General features: G+C 44.3%; 1 protein-coding gene across 1 annotated transcript in view; it reads left to right on the forward strand.

The window, feature by feature from the left end:
* LOC146809140 (IgGFc-binding protein-like) overlaps nucleotides 1–12,846 on the forward strand; it is a 129,372-nt gene that overhangs the window by 92,604 nt on the left and 23,922 nt on the right. Inside the window, exon 13 of the mRNA XM_085614830.1 lies at nucleotides 6,853–7,052. Within this exon, the coding sequence (XP_085470956.1) occupies nucleotides 6,853–7,052 (200 nt within the window). The remainder of the gene's footprint in view (nucleotides 1–6,852; nucleotides 7,053–12,846) is intronic.

Below are 12,846 nucleotides of genomic sequence, written 5' to 3' on the forward strand. Positions count from 1 at the left end.
TTTGTAAATGAGATGTTCATGGGAGGCCATCAGTGCCATGGCTGTACTCCCGTCCTCGATTGTCGGTGGTGTGGGTGACCTCCATCGGCTCAGGAAGCACAGTTTCGCCATGGCTTGGGTAGAAGTTAGCCAGCGTCATATATGACTGATGGATATGATAAAGTAAAGCCTGTCCTAACATGGGTTTTATTTTTTATTTAAGGAAGAGTCGCTCTGACCTTTCTTATGGAATGGTAAATGTGTGCACTGGTAGAGAGGTAGTCATACAAATCCCCTGGCTTTACATTGACGGCGAAATTTGTTGTAGAGCAAGTAGATAAATATGGAGCAGTGAACAAACTGCAATAGCTCCAGTAGGCCAAGTGGAAAAACAAGATGCATTTGGGCAATTTGCACATATGGTGTTATGCTAGAAGGCACTCTTAGTCAACAAGTTTCTTGGTGTTGAGATCCAACAAAAGATGTTCTTACTGAGATCAATTAAGGTTGATAGGTGAATAATTTGCCCTTAGAAAGCATCTAATTAAACTCAGGAAAAAGACTGATCGAGATTATCGGCAAGAGCTTTCAGACGTTTTACAGTGTAGACTGAGAAGCTGCATCCACCCAGTCTTTTTTAATTAATCTTAGGAGATACAAGGTCTGCTAAGGAAATATTTAATATTCTCAAAGGTTTGTATTTCCTTCCCGCTTTCTGGTCAATCAAGGCACATGTCTATGCGATGCCCTAAAGACCGTTCAAATGGCTTTAAATTGGACCAGTTCTTTCTTAGAGAGCCATTGAAGTCCCATAAGAATATAACAGGATTGACATAAAATGGAGAACCTAGTAAAAGTCTAGCTGCAGCATTCTGAATGACTTATGTTCCTCTGATTAGACAGTTGCGGTAACATTTGTATGAAGAATGAGCATAACTGAGTCTAGATCCTATATTAGTGAAAATGGGCCCTTTTCCACTATATTCATTACGCTCTGGAGTCCTTTTCCTTAGCAGTGTAGATAAGATGAACAGGTAGTTATCATTGGTGATACCTATTTACAAGTGAAAGTTCACTGTCAAACTTGATTCCTAGACTTATTACATTCTTTATTCGCACCCAAAGGCAAGCCAGCTCTGTCAGTGCTCTTGCAGGGTGAGTGTGGGACAGAACTGGAATATAGGGACCGTGAGCTCTCTGAAGGAAGACGGGATTTCCAGTGCTGGTGGAAAACATACATAAGAAAGTACCTGAAGGCTGGGAATAAAGGGCACGCAGAGGCTGAGGATTGGAGTAGGCAGGGTCAGGCTTTGATTAGGAAACTGAAAGTCTGTAAAGGAAAAAAAGGATAACACAAGTTCCACAACAAAGGGAAAGAAGAGAGGCAATTTACAAAAAGGATAGTTTGCTCCTTGGCTAGTGGTCCATCTGTGAGATGAAAAGATCTTATATGAATGCAATGAGCAAATTAGTCCCACAGAGTTTGGGGAGATACCCAGCAGCTCATATGGAGAAGGAGCTCTGGGTAATTCTCTGTGCCAGAGGCACAAGCCTTGGATCTAACTAGAACCATTGGATGCTATAACAATAACAACTAACATACAACCACAAGACACAACAACAGGGAACAGGACAAGGAACACTAAAATAGAAACTTGGCTCAGGAAAAAATTGGACTTGAATAAGGGTCAGGAGCAGGACTGGACTACACAGAGATGAAATACTGAAAACAAGGCTAGGAAGGATCTATGCTCAAATAAGGCAAGGCAACTCATATGCAGACAAACAGGAACACAGGGAAAGGAGTCTGCATATGACTGGACAGATCAAGGAGAGTGCAGACAGGAGACTATGATCAAAGGCTAACTCAGGACAGAAACAGACACTACAAAAAGCCAAAACAGGAAAATGGGTACAGAGGAAAGGGAAACAGAATCCAAGATCGAGCCTCTAATAATAGCAGCAGGTACCCAACAAGGTCACAGGGAGACTCAACAGTGGTCAGTTGCAAGGTACTGCACCTGCCCTCACAGGCTCACAGGGCTGAAATAGCTTAAGGGTCAGGGGAGGAGTACAGGTGTGGGGAGAAAGTCAGGTGCAAGGACTAAAACAGGTGCAGGGAAAGTCCAGAACCACCAATAAAGGGAAGGCTGAACTAGAGGGGACCTGGGGAAGGTAAGGATTGGAACAAATCTAGAGAAGGGTCCAGAAATAAAATACAAAGAGATCAAAATAACTGTAGGATACAGGAACAAATCTAGTGAACAGGAAACCACCACCAGGTCGAGAGCTAGGAAGGGTCTGAAGACAAAGAGAACAATATGTACCATAATGCATTAAGGAACTGGCTGAAACAGAACCTGGACTAAAAAGTGAAGCAAAATTAAGTATAAGATTCGATATGTATATTGACCTATAATGATGTAAATTCACAAAATCCTCAGCACACGTCTGTAGTGTAATATTAAATGCCAATGTAAGTATACACAAATTATCAACACAGTTTCAGAAATCTTCTCTTTCTTTTATTCTTTTCTTTCTGATCAGCCAACACGTGTTTCGTCGCACAAACTGGGAAATCATCCTGCGACTTTCTCAAGGCTCAGTAAACAAAAAATTAAATTAACAATGGCCATTGTGACATCATACAAAAAAACTGGTGTGCACAAGCTAATTCAGATATAAACGTGGCATAATGTGCAAGTGCAAAGGCATGCACATGGTGGGCCTATAGTCAATGATAGTGACTTCGTGAGCATCAATGTGAAGATAAAATAAACTAAGCGTGCAAGAATATTTTATATTTAAAAGCTCTAAATCAAGGTGATGGAGAAAAACCTAATGATTAGAAAGCTCACAAAACCCCAAACTGTATAAGGGCATCTAGACCACGCCACAAATACACATGACCGAAACCATAAATAGACACCTGGGCCGTGTTTGTCACTGCCTTCTCACATTACCGTCAGTACATAAATAAAGCTCTCAAAGACCAAAAGGGGTGATCACTATCTCACCCATCTAGCCAACTACATGCATCACCTTTGTTATATTTCTACTAAAGGGGATACCTTCAATGTAATTTGTAGCAACCTATGCGGAAGTAAACAAAAAAGTACAGTTAAGAGCCTGTCAAAATTGATCCTCTTAATCAAATATATTCCCAAAATAGCCTTATGTATCATGTCACCAACTACTTTCCATGTTGTGAAAATTCCATCCCACACGCTTTAGACTGCGAGTGAGTCTGGTATCCTTTCTTCAAAGTGAGCAAATCCATAATTTTCAGTAAAAGCACACCTGTAATGAAAAGGAAAAAAGCTACGATGTGACCAGCTTCCCCGAAAATAAGTGCTTACTTTGATACACTTTCCAAAATTATTAGTTACTGTAGGGTGCTTGAGCAAGACCCACAAATAATAGATCCCTTAATACAAAACAAATTTCCGCACTGTAAACTCTGTTCGCAAGCCCAGACACTTACCGCTCTGCGCCGTAGTACAGCCACAACTAGATCAGTCTGTCCGGTCCTCGAGTACGAGAGCCGGCAGTGAGAGTTTCCCACTCTTATATGCCTGGAGCTATGATAATAGAAAGAGGACTAACTCTGCCTAAACATGGCAGCCATCTTGTAGTGTGAAAATGTCAATTACATATGGACAATAAGTCGTTTCGGGCTGACCACAGTCGTGCTTAAACTAACAGAACCTGATTACCACAATCTGTGAATCGCATAGCTACAATGAAATCCGAAGCGTCCACAAATCGTAGATTAATTCTTTAGTGATATTAAAAAGTAAAAGTTCCAACATATGAGTGTGTGCATTAAAGCTAGGTAGAAAATATTGATTCATAACCAGAACTGGTCATCACAATCTAACAGACTCACAAATCATGTCTAATAGACTGATACATCATCAGACGGCGCCATTGACTAGAGTGTTCATGAAAATACGCATTGCTAACTATCCACACGAATGCGTGTTGAAACAGTAGTTCATCAAGAATGAAACCTTCCAAATTCTAGGCATGCAAAACCTAAAATCGACGAGCTTCAGCCTAAAGCCTCCCAATCGCAAATCCTACAACCTCATTAGAGCTATGTTCAAATACATTGTGTTTCTCCATCTCCTTGACAAAGTACAAGGATAACAGTATTTAACAACATATGAACCGAATGGCTGGAATTAACAGTGCATTTAACAGGGGGTCGCATATGTCAAATGACATACCCAACTCATACATATCTTATGTTAGTACAATACAGAGGCAACCAAAACAATATGTGTGATGATAACACAAAGCAAAATGTTGCAAACGAATATGCAGGTGACGTAACCTGCACCTACCCTCTTCGGATCAGGCATGTTATAATGTACACGTAATGACGAACACCATTTATCTCCCCAGAAAGTAATGAAGCTCCTGGTCCATATTGAGCCCCGTCTCTGTGCTGCATAATCTGAGAATCCAAAAGGCTTCACGCCTGCGTAAAGTCAATTCCCTGTTGCCACCTCTAGGGTGCCTCAGGACTTGGTCAATGTGAATACCCTATTCCTGGTCTGTGTTGGGCATTGTGCTATGTGTGCAGCAATGGGATACCTGATATCCCCTTGTTTGACCGCTCTCATGTGTTCCCATATTCTCTCACGTAGAGTCCTTATGGTGCTGCCCACATACTTTCTGCCGCATTTGCACTTGATCACGTATACAACATATTTTGTGTAGCAGTTAATATTGGACCTAATCTTATATGTTTTGTCACCTGAGCCCTTGAAAAGTGTCTTCTTACTGCTCGCCCACTTGCATGCACTGCAGTGTCCACATCCATAAAACCCAATTGTGCCAGGAGTCAGTCAATTCTCATTCGATGTCTCATCCCAGGGTACCTTGGGCTCAATAGATTCCTAAGGGATACACCTCTTCAATAGGTATTGTCTGGCCTGTTCGTAATTGATCCACATAAGGATCTATCTGCTCTCAAAATATGCCAATGTCTGTTTAAACTACGCACTATCACCCTGGACCAATTATTATAATTGGTCACCATGTATATCTTCTCATCTTTTTTGGCCGTCTTGATCCACTCCTTCAGTGTATCCTGTCTTTTGATCTTGTGAATTCTCTGTTCACCTCTGGAAAGTGTGTGTTTATCATAACCTCTTATTCGGAAATGAGCCATCATCCCTTTCTTACACTCCTCAAATTTAGGGTCATTACTGCAATTACGTCTTGCCTGGATTAATTCCCCAAACGTGATGGTCTTAATCTGGTGCACAGGGTGTGCACTAATTGCATGCAGTATAGCATTGCAAGCAGTCTTTTTGTGAAAAAGTCTGCTGTGTATCTTGTTCTCCCTGACATAAAGCTCTACATCTAGGAAAGTAATCTTGGTTGTACTGAATTCAAAAGTAAATCTGATGTTCTATTCGTTGCTGTTCAGGTATTCAAAAAAAAACAAGAGTTTGTCAGTGGTGCCTGTCAAGATCATCAAGCAATCATCAATGTACTTGCCCCAATAAAGGATAGAGTCATTCCATCTGGAGCCCATGGGACCCCAGATCATCATCTCCTTGAACCAACCCATAAAGAGGTTGGCATAAGAGGGAGAATATCTGGAGACCATGGCCATTCCTTGTTTTGTCTGTACCACTTATATTTGAACAAAAAAAAGTTTGTATCCAAAATAAGCTCAATCATGTTAATCAGCATCTCTGGATGGTTCCATGCACTAGCAGATCTGGTGTTGAGAATCTTTCTAATGGCACGTAACCCAATTTCTCTCTGTATAGTGGTGTACAGAGCCGTGCCATCCAAGGTGAATAAGGTCATAATATCTCCACAATTCAAATCTGTAAGAATTCCCAGAATGTGCTTGGTGTCACGGATGTACGATGGTAAGTTACTAACCATCGGTTTCTGAAATGTGTCCACATATTCAGAAATCCTCTTGGTAGGCCCATCATTTCCTGATATGATGGGTCTCCCTGGAGGAAAAGGGAGGTCCTTATGTATTTTTGGTAGCATGTAAATGCACAGGTATCTGGGACGGTCAACCCGTAAGTAAGAGAACTCATCCTCATCCAGTAAACCCAACCCGTGCCACTGTTTTAAATGTCTATTTAAATGTTCTGTGAGTGTCCCAATCGGGTTGGACGAGAGTAGCTCATAACACTCTTTATCATCTAGTTGGGAAAGAATGTCTGCTTCACAAATCGTGATGCTGTCATCTTCCATCAACTCCTTAAGTGCCTCTCGTTCCTTGACAGTCAGATTGTTCCTAGCATACATCGTTTGTCTTTTTTTATCCATATGTTTGTCTAAATCAGTCAGTACATTCCCTTGTAGGCGGGTGCAGTCATTGCACAGCCTGCAAGGAGATCTCTAACTGTAGATGGGTTGCCACCTGCACAGTGAAACACAGAGCGGCTTTAAATGCGTTGCCCTAAGGGCAGCATAAGTTCGCAGCTGCTCTAATGGCAGTGTATTCTTCATAATAGGGCATATTATTTGTGTTGACACACGGTGCACCTATTAAAAGGTGCACCATGGCGCAAGCAGGAAAAGTGTGCCCTATCTGTAATAGGGCCCCTGTTCTTTTTTCTGGTGCCATGGTTGCCATATTGGTGAGTTTAACTTGCTTTTGACTGCATTCAAAATCATGTTTTTGACAAATTGTGATGGATGCTTTGTGACTGAGATTTGCTTTGATATTTGTTGATAGAGATGTTAACTATCTTCAAAGTGTGTGGGATATAAACACATATAAATATACAAAAACTGTGGCCATGCTAGATCTCCTTTGACAGGCTCATTGAGCGCACATATTTTACTGTAACTTATTTAACAAGCTTTTTCCTTTACTCTTTGCAGCTCTTGCTTGTCCTTCGAAGAGCCACTATGAAATCTGTACAAGCACCTGTGATGGCACCTGTGCCTCCGTAACAGAATCCTCTAAGTGCAGTGGGCAGTGCTTTGAGGGCTGTTCATGTGATGCTGGATTTATGTTTGATGGAGAACGTTGTGTGTCTATGGATAATTGTGGCTGTGTTTACAATGGGCAGTACATTCCGGTAGGTATTTTCTACTCATTAGAGGTCTGTGTTTAGTTGACACATCCACTTGAACTTTACATTATCTGGTCATTTGCCAGTAGGAAATCTCACTGTGTTTGCAATCTCACTCTATTGGCCCATCTCCTGATAATCTAAAGTCCCTCTCTTTATGACTCATGACATGTGGTAGAGAGGAAGGTTAGAGTAGCAGAGCAAATTGTGTCCCACTATAATAAGGGTTAGGTTTGACACACGGGTACATATCTTTCCTGATTTGTGTCTAGCCCCTTTCCTCTTAATAAACTTGATACACAATAGGTGAGTGTTTAAAAATGTTGATATGCAGTGTGATGAAGCTTCTTAACAATCATTACTTGGTGGTTCTTACAGGCAGACTAAAGAATACATTCAAACATCCCTGTAAGAAATTGGGAAGTTAGTTGACAGGATGAGTTCCCACCTAAAGTAATACTTACAACCCTTGTCAGGGAGAACCCGTTAAGTGACTAAATTAACCTAAGCTCAGTTCAGTGGTAAATATGGCAGAGAGCAGATAGGCTTAACTTAGAAGCAATGCTTAAAGTAGTTATGTAGCACCAAACAGTAGTAAAATCAAAACACAACACAAGAAAATTCCCAAACCAATGTGGAGCCACAGAGTAAATTGTATTAAATAAAATGACATCAAAACAACAAAAATCCAATGAGGGAAACCAGAGTTGTGAATTTGAAGTTTAAATTTGAAAATCGTTCCACAAAGCATTAAGCGCCAACCATGCTAACCTGGCTGCGCATAACCGGTACCTATGCTCAAGTAAAGGACGAGCACAAAGGAATGCGGGTCGAATATAGAAATCTGACAGGTCCAGTTGGTCGTTTTACCATCAGACATAAGGATCTATTAGGATGGCATTCGGAAATTCTCCCCGACCGCCATGGTAGTGGGAAAAGACCACCCGCAAGGACCGCAGCATACCCGCTGGTCCAATTAGGATGCTCCGCAGTCGAAATCCGACCGCGGCGGTTGGATTCTGATGATTAACATTGCGGCGGTTGCTGCTGCCAGTAGCACCGCCGCGGTGTGAAAAGGAGTATGTCATGCATGTAACTGAACAGTGACCGCCACCTGGTACAGGGACATGTAGGGTACCCCCTCAGTGCACCCACACATCCCCCCAACACATTGGAGGCCCTTAATCGGCCGCCGGATACATTCTATGTATGCCTTTTCATGGCGGTTCCACCGCCGCGGATAGGCTCGCTACCGCCGGCATCATAATCATGCCGGCGGAGCCTGGCCCTGCACCAGCATCATTGTAGCGGTCCAGTTACGCCCGCTAGGCATGCGTGAGGACTGGTACCGGTGGAAAAGTGGCATGCGGAGATTTTCACCGCCGCGGTCATCACCGCCATGCTAATGGGACCGGCGGTTTTCAGGGTTGCGATCGCAGGCGGATGTCCGCCGCCGGTCCGGAGGTTGCCTCCGCCGGCCCGGCGGCGGCCATCCTAATAGACCCCTTAGTCTCTGATATGTAAGACAAAAAGTATCAGAAGGGCAAGGCAGCATGCTGTGGGGAAGAGGGCTCCAAATCATCAGATAGCTGCTGGATGGACGAGGTCTCAGTGAAGCCAATGACTTTTGGTAGGAACGTTTTAGGTGAGAGAAATTCGAATATGGTGCTTAGAGAAAATCCCTCTCCAGCTGACTGCTTTTGGCACCTTTGTATTTTTGATATATTTCTACGTTCTGACATAGTCACTTCGTTGGAGCTCAGATTTTGTCAACAGGGCAAGGCTGGAGGGTGTAGCTGGACAGGGCTCTGTGAGGTTAGATACCGTTGTCGAGAGGTCTTCCTGAAAGGATTATCTGCTGCAGAAAAGCTCAGAGTGGGAGCTCTGATAATCTTTGACCCAGCGGCAACATGCCTTTGACAAATAGGCTTTGCAGAGTTTTTCCGATGCCCCAGAGGCCTTTGAAGTCAAAAAGCTTCTAAGTCCCAGGTTTAATGAAAAGTCAGGAAGAGTACACTTTGTCACCAGCCAAGGGTCAAGGCCCGTGGGGACAGGTCTTGGGGATCAAGACTCATGCAGCAGCAGGGTCCAGGACAGGTCCAATTGAAACTGGTCAGCTGGGCTATTGCAGAAAAGGCCACCTGTAGCTGTTTCCTAGCCAAAGATAATATTACGAATTGTATTATTGCATCCTAATGCTTTCCTATGCAAGAGCCAAACTTGTTTTTGGGGCATTTTCACAGCAAGGACAACGTTAACATTCAACTTTTACATGTCTAACTTTTAAATAGCATGCACCCAGGCGCATGGCCAAGGTAGCGGATGAGCAAAATATGACTCACTTTTGGTTCCTTCAGCAACCCTGCCCATTTCTATAGCTGACACCCGAAGCAAATGACCCCGCTCGGTGTACAATAACAGGGCGGTTGCAGTGCACGGTGTGGGTGGCCCATGAGGGTTCCACTGGACTGAGAAATGCCTTGGACTGCTGAGAGGAAATCGCCACGCAGAGCCCACAGCACTGAAGCGGCCCAGTTGGGGCCCTGCAGAGGACATGGCTTCTGGACCCATCACTTATTTGTAGGTCCCACAAGCAATGGAGACCACCACCCGGGGCACTGGGTGCTGGTAGAAAAGGAGCAGACAGTTGTATGTCAGCGAGCTGCCGTGACACCTGCTGGGCCCCTTTGTGCTCAGATCTGCCTCCACTCGGCTCACCGCTCGCTCCTGAAGTGCCGTCGGCCATGTAGCCAGAATAGAAGGGCTCTCCCCAACAAACAATGGAGACACTTTGCTTTTCCTGAAGACAGCACCCAGGCAATCAAACTGAGAGGCCGTCCTCTTTGAGTGACAGCGCTGAGACCAGAGGAACGACTCATGATGCAGTGCCTAGCCTGAGCCGGCGGTTGCCCCTGGGGGTATGCTCCGCCTGCTGGCCTTGAGCCCCATGTTTCGATTAGAGGCCTGGGCATTCCTAACAAAGGACCTCTGGGAGGCTATTGGCCTTGCTTGGTTCTTAAAGAGGGCTTGGAGCGCCAACAACCCACCTGAGCTCCCTGCCCGAGCAGAGACTGCCACAGGCCGGGGAAACCGCACTGACCGTCCTTCCCTTCAGGGCCGGGACAGAAAGAGCATTACCCATCCTAGCAACCTAAGCCTGGCATCTCTGGGGCGTACTCTCTAGCACAGCTAGAGAGAGACACGTTCATTCCTCAGTGTCACCCAGGAGACAATGTGGGATGCATCCTTCCTTGTGAAGATTGGACATCAATTGCTTTTACCGCTAACCCGATATCACCCACCAAGCGAGATCCTGTGCGATCGACAACGGTGAAGAGTCTGCTGTCTCTCCTTAGGTGGAATTAAAACTCCAACAGATGCTATGGCTACTGGTCGGGGAAAAAGGGACCGGACACTAAAGAATATTATTGTCAAGCCCGGGGACAGCAGGGTGGCTATCATATGTCTTAAAATGGTCTAGATCCAGCGCCAGATGGCAGTGAGACAGGTGCCCCAGTGACCTGACCCTTTTTGGAGGCTCTCTTTGCCTCTTTTAGAGAGGTCCTCATGACCCATAGCCAAGATCTATCGAATAAGCTCAAAGAAATCTGTCAGAGTGTTGACAGCTTGGTGGACAGAGTGTCTTCCCTTGAAGATCATTAAACCAGTTGGGAGGAGGAGCTTTAACAGATGCAACAAGAACTTCTCCACCTCTTGGACCAAACCCTTGATTTGCAAGCCCACACTGAAGATCTTGAATATTGATCCCCGTGGAACAAATACGCAACAAAGGCATATCATCTGGAGGGGAGGGATCTGACATCGCCCTGTTTGTTGTTGACCTCTTTCGCCTGATCCTCCAAGCCCCCCTGGAGACAGACACTAAATTGGACCGAGTACATAGAGTGCGTCCTAAGAGACCAGATTTAGCACCTCAAGCATACATTTTAGCGTGCGTCCACAATAACACACTAAAAGAGTGCATACTCCCGGTAACAAGAGACCGACACCCAATACAATTCTAGGGTCATTGATCTATCCTCTATCAAGATCTAGCCGCCTCCACCCTCCAGAAGCACAGAACCAAGGCATCTCCTATACCTGGGGCCATCCTTTCCAGCTGTTTTTTTTTTGCCTGCAGCGCAATCTTCTTCTGCTCTGCTCCTTTGAGGAAGCTTGCAGGCTGCCCCAGAAAATGATCCCTCAACATGGGTGAGGGTTGCTGGTGGATGCCTACGACAACAGAGTGCAGTGACCTCGGTTAGGGCGCTCCGCCTGGACCTGGAGTCAATGGCAAAAGTGACAAGTGGTCTTGGAGTCACCACATTTCAAGATTTCGATAGCAAACTTTACCAGTGCCAGGACTTACCCTGTGAGAACCCTTGCCTTTATCTCCGCAATGCCCATTTTATAAAAACTAATTTTGCTTAGGCGGCAGATCTAGACTGCCTCATATGGATTGGCGAGGTTATTTATATTATCACCAGGCAGAAACCGCTTAAAACACCAGGGCCAGATGGATTCCTGTAAAACTTCTATAAAAACTTTTCACATCTCTCGCCCCACTGTTAACCAGAATGTTTAATTCCATCCTGGGTCCAGACTTGATACCGCCCTTCATTCTCGAGGTATCTATTGTAGTCATGTCAAAACCAGATAAGGATAAACATCAATGTACCTCTTATCAGCCAATGTCTTACATTATCTTAGGGCTCCCATACCCACTCACCATTCCCTTAAAAGCATGCATGGGGCGACAGATGGGCGGGGCTCATGGAGCTGCATTACAGAACATCCTGATGCATTGGGGCTCTGGTGGGACTCCCACTTACTCGGGGTGGCTTCATCGCCTCTTTTATACACTGGGGATGTAAAAGTTGACCCTTACGCTTTTAGCACAGAGCACGTTGTATCCTGAGCTCAGGGGCCCTTTTATTACACTATTATCTTCTAAATATCGAGAGCTTACCTGTCCAAAATGTCTCCGTCTTCTTCGTTTGACAGATATCAGCACTAATCCACCATCAGAGAGTACTGACTAGGAGAAAAGAGGCACCTCACATGATCATATCACTCGCATCTCTCCTTATCACTAGGTTTCAGGGGGGGAAGGAATTTGGGGATTTGGCATTTGTTTTTGTACGGCATCATACAATGGAGCCCTGTGTGCTCATGATGATGCTATGTTACACTGCTAAGAAACTAACAAAAATATTTAAACCATAAATAGCATGCATCTGCCTTCTGGATAGTTAGGCATACTTATGGGTGGCTTATTATTATTTAAAACAAAGGTTTAGGCCAGAGAAAAAGGTAATTTTGACAAATGGAATTTGCAGTTTTCAAAATACACAGGAAGGCTACGAAAGTAGGCCTGCTGCCCTTTCTGTACTGTCACTGCACTGGGTAGTATACCGGGTGCTGCAGCCCACTGGTGACAATTAACTTACACTTGGTACCATATACTAGAGTTTTGTAGGTAATTTACATATGCCGGTTAGGCATTACCATTGGTCAGCAGGGGTAATGGACACAGAGTTCTACAGCCAGGAAAAACAGTAAAGAGTCCCTTATACAGTTTTACTAAATGGTTTATCTCTGGGAAAGAGGGTAAAATACAGGTAAAGAGGGCTGAAAAAGCACTTTATTCCTCAGCATATAATCTTGCTCTGTCTTCTGATTATGTCCTATGATTATGTACTATGGCCTGAGTCGCTCCCACACAGCTCATTCAGATCCATTTGTCAGTCTGGCTTTATTGGTCACTATCTGACCTCCAAGATACATTTGTCTGTGAAGA

Source organism: Triturus cristatus, chromosome 7, assembly GCF_964204655.1.
Source record: "Triturus cristatus chromosome 7, aTriCri1.1, whole genome shotgun sequence".
Lineage (NCBI taxonomy): Eukaryota > Metazoa > Chordata > Amphibia > Caudata > Salamandridae > Triturus > Triturus cristatus.